This window comes from Antechinus flavipes, chromosome 4 (genome assembly GCF_016432865.1).
Source record: "Antechinus flavipes isolate AdamAnt ecotype Samford, QLD, Australia chromosome 4, AdamAnt_v2, whole genome shotgun sequence".
NCBI lineage: Eukaryota > Metazoa > Chordata > Mammalia > Dasyuromorphia > Dasyuridae > Antechinus > Antechinus flavipes.
Window position 1 is genome coordinate 179,234,348 of NC_067401.1, and position 17,686 is coordinate 179,252,033.

Below are 17,686 nucleotides of genomic sequence, written 5' to 3' on the forward strand. Positions count from 1 at the left end.
GGGGTTGAAGGGCATGTTTTTAAAAATCCTTCTTTTGGATTATGGGTGTCCTGGACCAGGAAGAGTTGAAGTCTCTTTATCTTTCTTTGGCACACGATTTCTGTTTTGGAGAAGTCTGAGAAGTTGCTGGCATTGGAGAAAATGTATAGTTCGCCATTTTGTTGCTCACATAATTCAGAAGTCTTGCCTCATTTTCTTCTAATCTTGAAGATGAACTGTAAGATCAGCTTGAATCCAGTGAGCATGGATACCATTTGGTATCCCCAAAGTATGGTTTTTTTTTTTTTAATTTTGATTCAGACCTGTGATTTCATTCAAATACAAAATCCTTAATAAAAAAAAAAAAAAACCCTTTCATTCAATAAAGATGAGCAACTATTCTCCAATTTTAGTCTTAGAAATTTGCTTGGGGGCAGAAAAAGTTAAGTTTCTTGAGAGTCACCTAATATATATCAGAGATAAATCCAGATTATCCTGTCCTTCAAGACCAGCCCTCCAAACATCACATCATGCTACTTTTAATGCCCTTGGGAGTCTCAAAGTTTCAAATCTATTAGTTACATGATATTATAAGAAGCACCTGAGTTATCTGCATAAGTAAATAAGTGTCCTGAATAAATAAATTAGGAGCAATATTACTGGTATTTCACAAACACTAGTAAAATCATTGTTTACTTACCAAAGTCACTAGTGCAGACAGCTAAGAGGACTTCAGTATCACTACAAGGGCGACATGGAACTGTAGAAAAAATAAACCCAAGCAAATCAATTTTAAATTTCTATGTTAAGGGATTATATAGGGAAAGAAGATTCTTAAGGACAGTACAGTATATAAATCCTTTCTGTTTTCTCCTAATTACCTTTAGAATAGCTAGTAATACACTGCTAGTTCCCCTCAAGGATTTTTTTTATTATATTGGAAGGCTGTAGAAATTAAGTCTAAATGAAACTTTGAAGATCAGAGGAAGTCAATAAAGTTCCAGGAAAAAAAAATTGTATTTCTGGTCCTATAGCACTAACAAAATATCAAAGATAGCTCAAAAGAATGTATTCTAAAGGATGTCAAGGCCCAGTGGGAAGCCTAAAATAGCCATGACAAGAATCCATTTAATCAGAAGTACACCTTTTGGCAACTTCAACCACCTAGAATAGAGTCCAAATGTGGAAGTGAGATCAATGGCCTTCTAAAAATATAGCATCTAAAGTGTGCTCTGATCAGGGTAGCATGATATAATTTAAGATTTAATTTAATTTAATAATTTAAGAAATAATAACTTCCAAATGATTAGAGAATAATGAACTCATTGGCAGTTTTGTCATATTTCATTTAAAATGCCTACCACAAACACAACTTACATTTTGAGAATAGTAGACATTCCATTATCTTACCAGATCCAACCTCATAAACCTGACAAATAAAAAATATCCACCTTCCTTTCTTAATTTGGGGATATAGAGATGGGAGGGGAAAAGAATAGAAGGAAGTTTATGTTTTGCTTTGTGTATATGTGGATTTTTAAAAATACTTTCTTAATGGAGGGGAACAAAGATCTGATGGAACGCAATGATTTAACATGATGCAACCTGAATTTCCTGTTAGAGAGGTGGTCTGTGTATAGCAAGCATATTGCTTAATAGTCATTTTACTGGGTGGAACATCAGCAAGTTTGCCATGACTCACCAGTTAATTTAATAGAAGTCAATGAGTAAGCAAAACTAACAGGAAAAGAAAAAATATATGAGTTACTTACTTGATTGCTTTCAACTTCAATACTGTTCAATTAAGTACCCTAATAAAAGGGAACATTTTACTGGATTCCCCTAAAGCTCAAAAATATCTAACTTAATTACTATTGGCATCATGCTGGCACTTGTTCTGCTACTCTCCTATCTATGAATTTTGACAGCATACTGACCTAAAGTCACCTGAAGTAATCCCCACTAAAACAGCAGTTATAAAGATCTTTTTCTCCTTCCAATAGAAAAGAAGGTGTAAATATATCACTCTTCAAAAGCTTACAGTCAAGATGCAATTGCTTTGAATGAATTGCTCTCTGAATCTGAAGCTACTGATAAGAAGGATGAATGTAACATTTGTTAATTATAATAGCTTTCTCTTTTTCCCCACACATAGAAAGGGCTTCCCTTTGAGAGAATTCTTGAAAATCTTAATCAACAAATTCAAGGGGTTTTTATCATATTGACCTTTGCCATGTATATAATCCTCAGTCCTGCTTGACATTATGAGGCAAGGGGAAAAACAACAATAGGAAAATACACTCTTCAAAAAGCCAACAATGATTGAGACCTATTTTTAATCTATTCTATCCAAAGGTATGATCATTGTCTGTGAACCACATCTATCTCTCTACTTAGGCAGAAATTTGTATGACAAATTCACACAGTTAAATGAGTTGTGTCCACAACTATACTAAACTTTTACTTGGAAACCAAGTTAAGTATTAGAGTAAAAAGGAATTTTTTTCCTTTTTATTTAGGGATCCTTAATGGGGTAAAATGGGACTTAGTTGAGGACTAGGTGTGGGAATGGGATGATGAAAAGAGCCTCAAATTGCTTTCTATATTAATAAAGCTTTCAAAAATGATTATGATTTAGCTCTTTCTGGCTATATATGAACTTCACAACATTCCTTCAGATATTTTTCCCCCCAAGCAAGCCAAGTTTTCAACAGGCTATCTACCTAGTGTTTTCATGTAGTATTCCTCTGAACTAGATCTCCAACTTTGCAGAAATAATAAATATATGCCTACTTGAGGTTTCATAAAGGACTCTGTCCATTGCCCTAAAAATATGAAAAATACCTCTAAGGAACTAAATATTTCTTGTGTTGGGGCTTGAAGTCTACTTGATTTGTCCATTGATGAAATGAAAAAGCTATAATCATTAATATAATTCTTCCTATTCTCCCTCAATCAAACAATGAACTATAATCCTCATTTACCCAGGAATCATTTTAAACCATTTAATAAACATATTTCAGAAAATAGTAGTGCAGCTTCTGTATATAACCTGGATTGACTCACAAAATAAATACAGTCTTTTTAAAAAATTATCTTTAATGATTCACTGAGTCTAATGAGAGATTGCATAACCTTCAAACAGGTTTCAGTATTCCATCATGACAAAAAGAAGGAAAGACATCAGTCCTATAAAAAGATGATTGAAGAGCTAAACAGGTGGAGAAAGAGGTTTCATAAGGGTGTAGCTGACTTTGCTCAGACTAAGCAGATACATACAAGACCCTGCCCCTACCTAAGATTAATGTTTCCTTTTTCTAACAATTCCCAGAATTTCATATGGGTAGTAATAAGGAAAAATTACTTATCAAAAATCCAAACTTATAAATGTAATAAAATGGTGCTTGTTTTGGCAATATATATACTAAAAAGTATAAGAATTAGCAAAGCTCCTGTACAAGGATGATACATACATTGATGATTCCATATTTTTCAAAAGTGGAAAGGAAGAAGACCTATCAGTATCATATCTCCAACTTGTGAGTAATAATCATCAACATAATTCAATATTTGTTAAGAAATAGGGTTATTAGTATATAATATCAACTCAGCTTTTTGAGTAATAGCAGAAGTGGATGATAGCCCTGTAATATTTAATTCTGGATATGCTCAAAACTAATCTGATTGTATAAAGGAGTAAATAAAAATGCAATATATTAATGGTGGCGTCAGATGTAAAAAGAGTTGTTAGTTTTCACTCCTTGCAAGAGTCTACCAAATAGGATCTTTCCCTAACCATGGAATTAATAATTAAAATTGAGATTTGATCAATTAAAAATCCTTAGTCTTACAGAAAGCATACTCATCTGGATATAGGCTACATTTCCTCCCAAATGAAACAGCCAAAATTGATAGAAGGCCAAATGGGTTCAAGTTTTACTTCTAACACATAGTGATGATAAAATGTTAGGCAAGTCACACAGCCTTTCTTTGCCACATAAAGTATAATTCTCAACTCTTAAAAACCTTGTATTTGTACTTGTTATATTTATGTACTTATTTCTCTTCTCAGAACATCTTCACATTTGTTGAAGTCAAGGAAATGAATAATTGTTCAGGACAGAAAGTGGTACTGCCTTGATAGCAGCAACATGATTCTTGGGCATCAGGTGAAAATGAGTCAGAATAACTTGGTATAATGAGGAAGTATATTAGGCACTAGGAATAAAGTCATCTTGAAATCTCATCTATTAAAAGAATGTTTCTGAACTATCACTCTTTGCAGATGATATGATGGTATACCTAGAGAACCCCAGAGATTCTACCAAAAAGCTATTGGAAATAATTCATAATTTTAGCAAAGTAGCTGGCTACAAAATAAATCCCCATAAATCCTCAGCATTTTTATACATCACCAACAAAACCCAACAGCAAGAGATACAAAGAGAAATTCCATTCAGAATAACTGTTGATACCATAAAATATTTGGGAATCTATCTACCAAAGGAAAGTCAGGAATTATATGAGCAAAATTATTAAAAAGTCTCCACACAAATAAAGTCAGACTTAAATAATTGGAAAAATATTAAGTGCTCTTGGATCGGCCGAGCGAACATAATAAAGATGACAATACTCCCTAAACTAATCTATTTATTTAGTGCTATACCAATCAGACTTCCAAGAAAATATTTTATTGATCTAGAAAAAATAACAACAAAATTCATATGGAACAATAAAAAGTCGAGAATCTCAAGGGAATTAATGAAAAAAAAATCAAATGAAGGTGGCCTAGCTGTACCTGATCTAAAATTATATTATAAAGCAGCAGTCACCAAAACCATTTGGTATTGGCTAAGAAATAGATTAGTGGATCAGTGGAAAAGGCTAGGCTCACAAGACAGAATAGTCAACTATAGCAATCTAGTGTTTGACAAACCCAAAGCCCCTAACTTCTGGGAAAAGAATTCATTATTTGATAAAAACTGCTGGGATAATTGGAAATTAGTATGGCAGAAATTAGGCATGGACCCACACTTAACACCATATACCAAGATAAGATCAAAATGGGTCTATGACCTAGGCATAAAGAACGAGATTATAAATAAATTAGAGGAACATAGAATAGTTTATCTCTCAGACTTGTGGAGGAGAAAGAAATTTGTGACCAAAGATGAACTAGAGACCATTACTGATCACAGAATAGAAAATTTTGATTACATCAAATTAAAAAGCCTTTGTACAAACAGAATGAATGCAAACAAGATTAGTAGGGAAGCAACAAACTGGGAAAACATCTTTACAATTAAAGGTTCTGATAAAGGCCTCATTTCCAAAATATATAGAGAACTGACTCAAATTTATAAGAAATCAAGCCATTCTCCAATTGATAAATGGTCAAAGGATATGAACAGACAATTTTCAGAGGATGAGATTGAAACTATTACCACTCATATGAAAGAGTGTTCCAAATCATTATTGATCAGAGAAATGCAAATTAAGACAACTCTGAGATACCACTACACACCTGTCAGATTGGCTAAGATGACAGGAAAAAATAATGATGAATGTTGGAGGGGATGCGGGAAAACTGGGACACTAATGCATTGTTGATGGAGTTGTGAACGAATCCAACCATTCTGGAGAGCAATCTGGAATTATGCCCAAAAAATTATCAAAATGTGCATATCCTTTGATCCAGCAGTGTTTCTATTGGGCTTATATCCCAAAGAAATACTAAAGAAGGGAAAGGGACCTGTATGTGCCAAAATGTTTGTAGCAGCCCTGTTTGTAGTGGCTAGAAACTGGAAAATGAATGGATGCCCATCAATTAGAGAATGGCTGGGTAAATTGTGGTATATGAATGTTATGGAATATTATTGTTCTGTAAGAAATGACCAGCAGGATGAATACAGAGAGGCTTGGAGAGACCTACATGAACTGATGCTAAGTGAAATGAGCAGAACCAGGAGATCATTATACACTTCGACAACGATATTGTATGAGGACATATTTTGATGGAAGTGGATTTCTTTGACAAAGAGACCTGAGTTTCAATTGATAAATGACGGACAAAAGCAGCTACACCCAAAGAAAGAACACTGGGAAACGAATGTAAACTATCTGCATTTTTGTTTTTCTTCCCGGGTTATTTATACCTTCTGAATCCAATTCTCCCTAAGCAACAAGAGAACTGTTCGGTTCTGCAAACATATATTGTATCTAGGATATACTGCAACATATCCAACATATAAAGGACTGCTTGCCATCTAGGGGAGGGGGTGGAGGGAGGGAGGGGAAAAAAAAATCGGAACAGAAATGAGTGTAAATATAATGTAATTATTAAATAAAAAAATTAAAAAAAATAAAATAAAAGAATGTTTCTGAACAACTTCTGAATAACCATTTCTCAGGAAAAAATGACAATTACAGGATTTTTATTCCTCATGAAAATATGAAATATATTCATCTGAGCACATTTATAGATTGCACTAGTACCTAATTCTATCATCTATCTTAATATCTTCAACCAATGAGCCTTTGTTTTCTCTTTCAAGGTCTTCTGCCCTCCAAACTCATAATAAGGCAATATTTATCTGATTGACTCTGGTGGCAATTATAATGTCAAATTTGATAGCAAATATGAAGCTTTATCCCACTCTTCAGAATGTCATTAACCAGTGCTCCAGGATTCTCTATAGCTTTCCCATGAAAAGTCTATTGATTTGTTCTTACTATAGTCATTGACTTTGCCTACTGTTTTGATCTAGAAACCAGCATGTGAATGTGAAAGAAAGCATTTTTTTTTTTACCAAAGGTGATATAGGGAACAAAATATACATAATGAATTTCATATGGGTAGCAATCAGGAAAAATTACTTATCAAAAATCCAAATTTATAAATGTAATAAAATGGTGCTTGCTTTGGCAGTATATATACTAAAAAGTATAAGAATTAGCAAAGCCCCTGTACAAGGATGATACATACATTGATGATTCCATATTTTTCTAAAGTGGAAAGGAAGAAGACCTATCTGTATCATATCTCCAACTAGTCTACAAAGTAAAAATCATCAAAATAATTCGATATTTGTTAAGAAATAGGGAAGCTGATCACAATGGAATAGTTTTATAAGCAATTCATAGAAGAATATAAGCATATCAAATCAACAAAAATTTCAAACCACCTTGGGTGCCATCATAAACAAATTAGAGGAGTTAGAAAGAAATTACCTACTAGATCTATGAACAGGGAAAGTGTCGATGACCAAACAGTTAAAGGGGAAAATAACCAAAGGTTAAAAAGATAATTTTGATTAAAAAATTGAAAAGTTTTTTTTTTTTTTTTCACAAACACAACCAATAAAATTAAGAGAAACAAATACTTGGAGGGAAGATATCTGCGACATTTCTGGTAAACATTTCATTTTTAAGATATATAGGGAACTAATTCTAATTTATAAGAACATGAGCCACTCCCCAAATATTAAATCAGAGGACACTGTGGTAGAAGACAGTTTCCTGACTCAGCTCCTGTCAGGGTTAACTGACACAGCTTTCTCCCCAAACAACTTCCTTCTGCCCCAGCTCCTATAGCAGTTCCCTGGTAAAGCTTCCTACTCTCATGAAACCTGATTACTCTCAGCTTCTCTGATGTAGTTTCCTTGCCTAAAGATAGTAAGTGCAAGAGAGGTAGCTCAGGGTCCCCTGGACTTGATAGGTGCTGGAAACTACATGAGTTATTATATCCTAATGACTGCCAGACACTTCTTTCTTTTTTTTGAAAGACAAATACAGTTTTATTGGAGAAATATGGAGTTTACAAGTTTATAAATAGTTTATTACACCTCAACAAATGTATCATGAATCAATAAGGGAAAAGTTAAGGACATTTAATTCACTACCAAACTAGCTATTGATTCTTAAGTGTCCAAAATAGAGTGGTATTGAAAAAGAAATAGAGGAAATAATATCCAATAAATATCAAAAATCTTAAATACATCAAAACCCCAGATGTACAGCAATGATAAAAGACACAAAGGAGTCTTCAGACCAATTCTTTTTAAATTTCTTCATATTCTGAAAAGAAGAAATGTCATTCTCCAGTCTTTACCCTGAATATCTCTTGAAACTAGATCAGAATTGTAATAAAATTAGATTTTTTTGTCTTGCTTTTTCTAATAGTTTATTTATTCTTTGAATTTCTTATTCAACCATTTCTTCCAGGTCACCCGAGAAAGAAAAAATTTCCAAATTATTTTAAAATGTCTATTAAAAAACACAATCTTTTATCTCATTGATTAGGACTAATAATGTGAAAATTCTGTGTCTGGATAATAAGAGGCTATATTCAGAAAAGCTAGGGCAACCTTGTGTGTCTTTGCTGCATATCTTTGCTGTGTATTAGAGCAAAGCATATCTCTTTACTTAAATGTTCAGTGTTTTATTTCATTCCAATATCAAACCTGAACTTTGATGCAGGTTAGACAACCCATTGGACAAATCACTGTCCAATCCACCTACAACAGCTACACCTACAACAGATATGAATAAATATTTTTACAAGAAAAAAAAAATCTAAGTCATATAAAAAAAACTCAAGCCATATGAAAAAAGTGCTTTAAATCACTAATAAGTAGAAGAATGCAAATGAAAATATTTGTAAGGTTCCATCTTATACCTCTCAGACTGGAGAACTGACTTGGAAGAGCTGACAAGAGAAAAAGAGAAATAACAAATTCAGAAGAAATTGTGGAGAAATAGATGTTGTAAAATGTTCCAACCATTCTAGAAAAAGAATTTGAAACTAGTTTCCCCAAAGCTATTAAACTGTGAATACCTTTTTACCCAGAGATATCACTACTAGGCCTACTCCCCCCCCAAAAAAAAAATCAATGAGTTTTCTTCTTATGGTTTTCCCATATTGGGAAAAGACAGAGTGACAAAAAGTTAAACAGGGGATGTCCATCTGGGGAACAGCTGAACAAGTAATAGAATATGAATATGTTGGAATAGTACTACTATGCTGTAAGAAGCGATGACCAGGATAGTTTCAGATAAAAATGGGAAGACTTTACTGCTGTATAGTGAAGTATGTAGAATGAGGGGAACAATTTCTAAAGTAACATCAATATTGTCATGGCAAACAACTTTGAAAGGCTTAAACTCTGTTCAACACAATGAACAACCATAATTCCAAAGGGCTCAAGCCGAAATATACTATCTACTCTGATAAAGTGATGGATTCAGTATTTTTATTTTTATATTTATATAAATATACACATTTATATAAAAATGTAGTTTATTAGCGGGCAGCTAGGTGGCACAGTGGATAGAGCACCAACCCTGAAGTTAGGAGGACCTGAGTTCAAATATGATCTTAGATACTTAACACTTCCTAGCTGTGTGATCCTCCGCAAATCACTTAATCCCAATTGCCTCCAGGGAAAAAACACTGGAAAGCAAACAGAACCTTTCTTAAAATAAGGATTATTTATCTAAAACCAAGGGTAAGTATCATTGCTTGGGGATGAACTAGAAATCTTCCCAATAGTATATACATTATCAACACTATTATTCAATATTGTGTTAGAAATGTTAGCTATCAGAACTAGAAAATAAGTAGATGCCTATCAATTGGTGAATGATTGAATAAGTTAAGGTATATGAAAAGTAATGGAATATTATTGTTATATAAAAAAAGATCAACAAGCTGATTTTAGAAAGGCCTAGAAAGATTGATAAGTGAAGCAAGCAGAACCAGGTAAATATTGTACACAGCAACAAGACTGTGTTGATCAACTATGATAGACTTAGTCCTTCTCAGCAATTCAATGATCCAAGGCAATTTTAATAAACCTTGGATGGAAAATGCCATCTGCATTCAGAGAGAAATCTATGGAGGACTAAATGTGGATCAACACACATTTTTTTCATCATTTTTTTCTTTTTTTCCCCTTTCTCATGGTTTTTCCTTTTTATTCTGATTTTTCTCTCCCCACCTGACTCATATGGAAATATGTAAAAAATGTATATGCATATTTTTCTACCTATTATCAACAAAACCAAGAAGGAAGAGCTAGAAAGAGACATTCTATTTAAAATAGAGACAATATAAATATAACATGCAAACATAATTTTAATATAATGTAACATAATATATACTATGTGAATATAATATATTGTATAGATATATGATATTTATATCATTCATATCAAGCCAATGTAATAAAAGTGAAAACTTTACCTAAGCTAATTTACTTATTTAATGCCATACCAACCCAACTACTACAAAATTGTTTTACAGAACTAGAAAAAATAATAACAAAATTCATCTAAAAGGAGAAAAAAAAAGGTCAAGGATATCAAGATAATCAATGGAAAAAAATTGTGAAGGAAGGTGAATGAGCATAATCAGATACTACAAAGCAGTAACTGTCAAAACAATCTCATACTGGCTAAGAAATAGCATAGTTTAAGGTACACAATATACAGTAGTAAATGACCAAGAAAATTCCAAAGGACTCGTGATGAAAAATGCAATGCACCTCTAGAAAGAGAACTGATAAATTCTTAGTGCAAAGTGAAGTATAATTTTTCCATTTTCTTTATTTTCCTTGTTTTTCATAACATAGCTAATATGGAAATGTTTAACATGACTTCACATGTATAATTGATATCATACTGCTTGCCTTCTCAATGAGTAGGGTAGAGGCAGGAAGATGGGAAAGAAGTAGCAACTCAAAAAAATTTTTAAGGTATTTGAACCAAATTAAACCCACTTGACTTATGGAGGCCAGGACATAACTGGAAAAACGTGACTAAAAATTCATAAAATTGTGACTCTTCCAATTAGTTTTCTGGCCAGTATTAACATGACTAACATGGAAATGTTTTGCATGACTTCACATGTATATTTGATATCATATTGTTTGTCTTTTCAATGAGTGGGGTAAGACAGGAAGATAGGAAAGAAGTAGGAACTCAAAAAAACAAGTTTTTAATGCATATTTTAAAAATGTTTAAGGTATTTGAACCAAATTAAGCCCCAAATCTCACTTGAGTTATTGAGACTTGGGCATAATTGGAAAAACATGTCTAAAAATCATAAAATTATGAATCTCCTAATTAGTTTTCTGGCCAGTATTAATGAACTATTGCCTAGTTTTCTTTGTTTCTGTGAAAGTTTTCTCATGTTCTGAGATCAGGATCTGGGAATGTTATTAACTCATTGAACAAGTTTGTTGGGACTTTATAAATGTAGGCATATTTAATTATGAAATTAGAAGGAAGGACAATAATAATGCCACAAATTAAAGACACAGTTTAAGAGAAACCTATTTGTGATTGTTCCTTCAATATAGAATCAAAATGTAATGGCTATCCCTAAATCAATTAGCAAAAATTTTTAAGTATCTACTAAGTACATGGTACCATAGGACTATTAGGTACTAGAAATGCAAAAACAAACCAAAAAACCTTTCTTTCAAGGAGATTTTGTTCTCAATTGGAGAGAAAACGTGTGTATATAATGTATACAGAATAAATAAAAGGTACTATGTCAAAACAATTTCAGAGAACAGATGCTTCAATTGAGAGGATGAGGACATGCTTCATGAATAAAACAGTGCTTGAATTGCAACTTAAAGGAAGTGAAGGGCTCTATAGCAAAGAGAAAGTCAATTTCAAGCAGGAGGATATCCAAGAGAATAAAATAGATGAATAGATAGGATTTGATGAAAAACAGTAATTTTGCTATGTTGAAATTGTCTTTGAAAATCACTTTTTCCTCACCTTTTAAAAAACCTGAATTGAAAGAATAAAAACACCAGAGAATCAAATTCAATGAAGCAAAAATACTTGTCCCTTTGTACACAATCTTTTTCTGGCCTTTTGTCCTGGCTGCTCCTTTATCTCTAGTCTTTAAATCTTCAAACAACTTTTCCTAGTCATGATATTTATATTCCATAATATTTTTCAGGCTTCTGAGAGATATTAATTCAAATGAACTTTCCCTCTTAGAGAACTTCAATATAAGATCCAATTTAAGACTTTTTAATAGCAAGAGACTTGTAGTTTTATACACCAAAGTCATACATTTAGAAAGCACACTAAATAAATATGTTCCATACCCATTATTTGCTAATCCCACCCAGGTCTTTATACTATATCCAGGGAAATCATTCCTTCCACATATCTTACAGTTATTTTTAACTGATAAAATTTATCATCGGCTGATAAATTCAATCCACTTTTCATTATTTGAAGTTTATGTATCATTTGTATGAGTCACCTAAAATCATTGCCACTACTATGTACCTCAAACCGAGTATTCATTTCAGTCCTTCTAAGTGATCTCACCACATCCATCCCATATTCTGATTTTCCCCCTAGCACTATAAATCCCTTATACCACTCTCTCCCCTTTTGCATTCTAAGAAGCAAAGATTTCTCTATCCTGAAAAGAAGTTTCATTGTCTCTGCAGCTTCTGTCCTATTTGTATCTCTTTTCACTCTCACAAATAATAACTACAGTTCTCCAATCTTTACTCAATACTCACTTAATAGAGATAACTAGATGGCACAGAAGTTTGAGTGAGGAAAACCAGAGATCAAATCACTTCAGATACTCAGACACTCAGGTGTAAAGGGCTGACACTGAGTAGATGCACTGGAATCAGACAATGGAGCACTTAAGGCTAATTACTTATTGGACAATACTCTATTAGCATATGCTTGAAAAATGGCCCTTCCCACTATTCTGTGCTGGCTTGATCTTTTGGGAGTGGAGTAAGTCAAGACAGAGTCACTTTGGCAGTAGATGAGGAGAAGGAATGTTGTGGAGAGCCTGCATCCTAAAGACCAAGAACTTTTGCTAATTTAGTCTTCACACTCAGGCAATATAACTCTGGTTAAGTCACAAGCTTTCAGCCTCGTTTCCTCAGCTATTAATTGCTATACAATCCCTTCCAGCTCAAAATTTATGATTCTATAATAAATCTTCAGTTTACCTCAGATCCCTATCACTATAAGATTATTTCCTTATAAGATCACTGCAAAATTTCATAGAGTTAAATTCAGATCTTTTCTCCTAATATTATTATTGACCCTTTTGAGTTTGAAGATTTTGATTCCACATATATTTCTACCATGTTTAATATATATTGAATTACTTGCCACATAGAGGACTGGGTAGAAGGAAGCAGGGAAATTGGAACACAAGGTTTTTGTGAGGATTAGTGTTGAAAAATTATCCATGCATATGTTTTGAAAGTAAAAAGCTTTAATTTTTAAAAAGAATTTGAAGATTTAGATCATTACTTCTCCAATACTCCAAACTTGACTTCTATGACAATGCATTAATCCTGATTCTTGTTTTCTTCCCAAACTCTTATGACTCAGTAGGGTAATTTCCTCTTATGTAGGGTAAAAGAGGTTTGTTCCATTTTCAAACTTCTGAGAGATAATTAAAATGAACTTTCCCTCTTGGAGGACTTCAATATAAGATCCAATTTAAGACCTTTTAATAGCAAGAGACTTGTAGTTTTATACACCAAAGTCATACATTGACATTGTATGTGTTTATAGAGGCCTATAGAGGGAGAAATGAAAAGAGCCCAGGATAATATGGGGGATATCTGTTTTTAAGGGCATGATCTGGATAAGCAATCGTGTTGAAGGGACTAGCAGTTGGCAGTGGTCATGATACCACTTATTTCTGTGTGGAAATCTTCCAGCACAGGAAAGAAGAGATCATTGCTAATGACCAAAGAAACAGAACCCTCCCAAGTTACGTCACCTTCACTGACACGGACTGTTTAATTGATGATGTGCAAATAATCAAGTTGCAATGAACCCCACCACCCCACTAACACAGAGTTTAATGCCAAACATTTGATTAGTCACAGATCTGATGATGCAGTTGTAAAGTCAGACATAAAGCACTGACCTTTCGCAAAATGCATCCAATCAGGCAGGCCTAAGGTTTAAGTGGAATGCAAAGGGGAGACCCAAAAGTTTCTATCCAAAAGAAGTATTTCTGTAGTCTTGACAAAGATTAAAGACATTACCAAAGCTTACCATGGGAAGACTGTCACAAATGCCATCATCACAATATCAATCTACTTCAATGATTCTCAGCATCAGGCTCCCAAAGATGCTAGAATCATCATTGGTCTTAATATTCTCTGAATCATCAATGAGCTTTGCTTGTTGTTTAAACAAAAAGTTGGTGCTGAGAGAAATGTGTTGATCTTTGACTTTAGAAGTAGCACTTTTGAGGTTTCCATTCTTACCACTGAAGATGGCATCTTTAATGTCAAGTCAATAACTGGAGATACCCACTTGAGTGGGGAGGACTTTGATAACTGCATAGTCAACCATTTCACTGCTAAGTTAAAAAAGAAACACAAGAAGGATATTAGTGAGAACAAGAGAGCCATCTGCCAATTGCATACCACTTATAAATATGCAAAATGCACCCTATGTTCCAGTATTCAGGACAGCATTAAGACTGACTCCTTCTATGAAGGACTTATGATTCTATCATCTGTGCCTGTTCTGAAAAGCTGAATGCTGATCTCTTCCAAGGCACATAGGACCCTGTAGAAAAGGTTCTTAAAGGATACCAAACTAGATAACTCACAGATTCATGATATCACCTTAAGAGGTAGTTCCTCTAAGGACCCCCCAAATCCAGAAATTCTACAGAGCTTCTTCAATGGCAAGGAACTCAACAAGAGTATCAATCCTCATGAAGCATCGACTATAGTGTAGCTGTCCAGGCTGGACATGTTGTCTGAAAATAAATCTGAAGATGTGCTGCTGTTTCCTCTTTACCTTGACACTGAAACTGCTGGTGAAGTCATGTCAGTTCTGATCAAAAATAGTATCCTCATACCCACTAACTAAGCAGACCCAGATCTTTACCAAATACTCAGACAACCAACCTGGTCTGCTGATTCAGGTTTATAAAGATGAGAGAGCAATTACAAAGGAAAACAACCTTGGACAAATTTTAACTCTCCCATTCCCAGGGATGTTCCTCAGATTGAAGTCACATTTGACGAGATACAAATGGCATTCTCAACGTTTCTACAATATATAAGACACAGACAAGGAAAATAAGATAACTATCACCAAGACAAAGATTCTTTGAGCAAAAAATGCTTTAAGCACATGATCCTGGAGATTAAAAAACACAAGCAGATGAGAAGAGACAAAATGTTTTCCAAGAAAGCTCATGAATTTTATGCTTTCACAGCAAGGATATAAAAGAGGATGAGAAACACTACAGCAAAATTGGTAATTAAAGATAAACATTTCTCCCTTTACATTACTTCACTTAGTGACCTCAAGTGCTCCCATGGATTTCATTACTATCTCTGTGCTGCAGAGCAGGGAAGTGACACAATGAATAGAATACCTAGTCTAGAGTCAGGAAGACCCAAGTTCAAATCTAGCTGTGTGACCCTGAGCAAAGCACTTACCCCTGTTTGCCTCAGTTTCTCATCTATAAAATAAGCTCCAGTATCTCTGCCAAGAAAGTATTAAATGAGGTCACTAAGAGTCAATTATGATTGAAATATCTCAAGAACAACAAATATGAGTGATTCTCAAATCTATTTCTCTTGCCCTAAACTCTCTGCTTACCTCCAGTCTCCCATCTCCCCCTGCCTTTCAGATACTTCAAATTGGATGTTCAGTAGATATCTTAAACTCAACATCTCTAAAACAGAATTCATTCTTTTTCTCTAAAACTCTCTCCCACTTCTAAATTTCTTCTTACTTTAACAACACCATCTTCCCAGTCCCTCAGGCTCACAATCTAGAATTCATCTTTTAAGTACACCCTCTTTCCTTCTCTGATACTAACACCATTCTAATGCAGGCTCCTATCACTTCATACATAGGCTACTGCATAGTCCTCCTAGTGATTCAGTCCACTTCAAATATCTCCCCACTTCATTCAAGCCAATAAAATGATTTTCCTAAAGCATATGTCAAGTTATGTCCCTCCTCTACTCAAACTCCAGAAGCTCCCTATTGTCGCTAGGATAAAATATAAAATGCTGTTTGGCATTCAAAATCCTCATAACCATCTCTCCTAAGGTTAAATGGTCGCTGAATGACAAAGCTGTAATTTGAATCACATCTTTGATGCCCAAATCCAACAAACTCTTTCCACTGCATTGTACTGTCTCCCGTGATCATGATTCATTTTGAATTCCAACGATTTTCATTTTCTCACAAATGGTGCCTGAATTATCTTTATAGCTTTCAGTTTATTACTGATAAATTAGAATTTAATGTTCTGTTTTTGGAATTCAATTCTGTTTTTCAGAAATAATACTCTGACATATACTACCAGATAACTGAACCTAAATAATTAGGTTTGCTTCTCTCTTTTAGTCAAAAGAGGGTTAAGTTGAAATCAAATTCAAGATGCAGATGAATACAGTATTAAAGTAGAATATAAATGGGCTCGGATACAAGCTATGTTACCACAGCAACCATCAATGTTGGTTCAGTGAGCCTTATCACCAAGAAAATTTTTTCCAGCTATAGCAAAAGTTAATTACTAATACAAATAGGTATTATTGGCACTGATGGAACCAGCCATACTTCAGGAAGAAACAAATTCCACAATACCACAAAGATCCCATGTGTATGTAAACTGTAAATGGTTTACGTATATGTTCTGTCTCTCCAATAAGGCTGTTCTCTGAGAAAAAAAAAAATTTCAATAGTATAGTGCTGAGTATACAGGATGTAATATATACTATTAAAACTAAAATTTGTCTCCCAAAGCCATTGTACATTAAATCTAAATTCTGTCAGACCAAATAAATACTTAGTGAATCAGCAAAACAAAACAAAAAATCTTAATTACACAGTACCCTCCTACTACTTTTCCAATCTTTTCATACCTTATTGTCCAACCTGTTTCTTTGATCTAGTGTCACTGGTTTCTTGGCTATTCCATGAACTCCATATTTCAGTTCTGGACATTATCTTTGGCTATCCTCCAGGCCTGAAATGGTCTCCCTCCTTAACTCCACCTACTCACTTCCCTAACTTCCTTCGGATTCCACCTCAAGTCTTGTTTTTTACATGAAGCCTTTCCCAATATTTCTCAATTCTAGTGCCTTACCTCTGTTAATTGTTTCTTTTTTATCCTGAAAATATCTCACTTTGTATATATCAGCATATATAGATCGTTTCCTATATATATAAAGGTTTGCTACTGGCAAAGTAGCACTTTGATAATTCCTAATTAAGTTACATGCTTTAAAAAAGAAAAATATATAAAAATTATTTTAATAAGCCAAAAATAATCTGAAAGTGAAAGGATTCAAATTGAAATAAATAGCTCTGGGAGAAAATAATGTTTACTTGATTTTTTTCAGTAGCTATGTTATTATCAGTTACTATGAGTTATAACCCAAATATCATTTGCCATAAAACTAGCAATCACTACCCTCTTTGTAACCATTGTTATATTTAATTCTTCAAAGGTACCTAACTTTTGGCAAAATTTCAGGATTACTAACATCTGAATACTGTGAAATTTAAGTAGAGGAAAGGAAGAAACACTAGGGGAAAAAAGAAAACTCAGATGTTTGACAAATACTGCATTAAACTGATTTTATAAAGGAATCTTGCCCAAAAGGATTTATTAAGATTTAAAAAAAAAAAAAACAAACAGAAC

General features: G+C 33.6%; 1 protein-coding gene across 1 annotated transcript in view; it reads right to left on the reverse strand.

The window, feature by feature from the left end:
* Positions 1 to 17,686, reverse strand: part of METRNL (meteorin like, glial cell differentiation regulator) — a 39,282-nt gene that overhangs the window by 11,991 nt on the left and 9,605 nt on the right. The window contains exon 3 of the mRNA XM_051995626.1: positions 680 to 739. Coding sequence (XP_051851586.1) covers positions 680 to 739 — 60 coding nt within the window. The remainder of the gene's footprint in view (positions 1 to 679; positions 740 to 17,686) is intronic.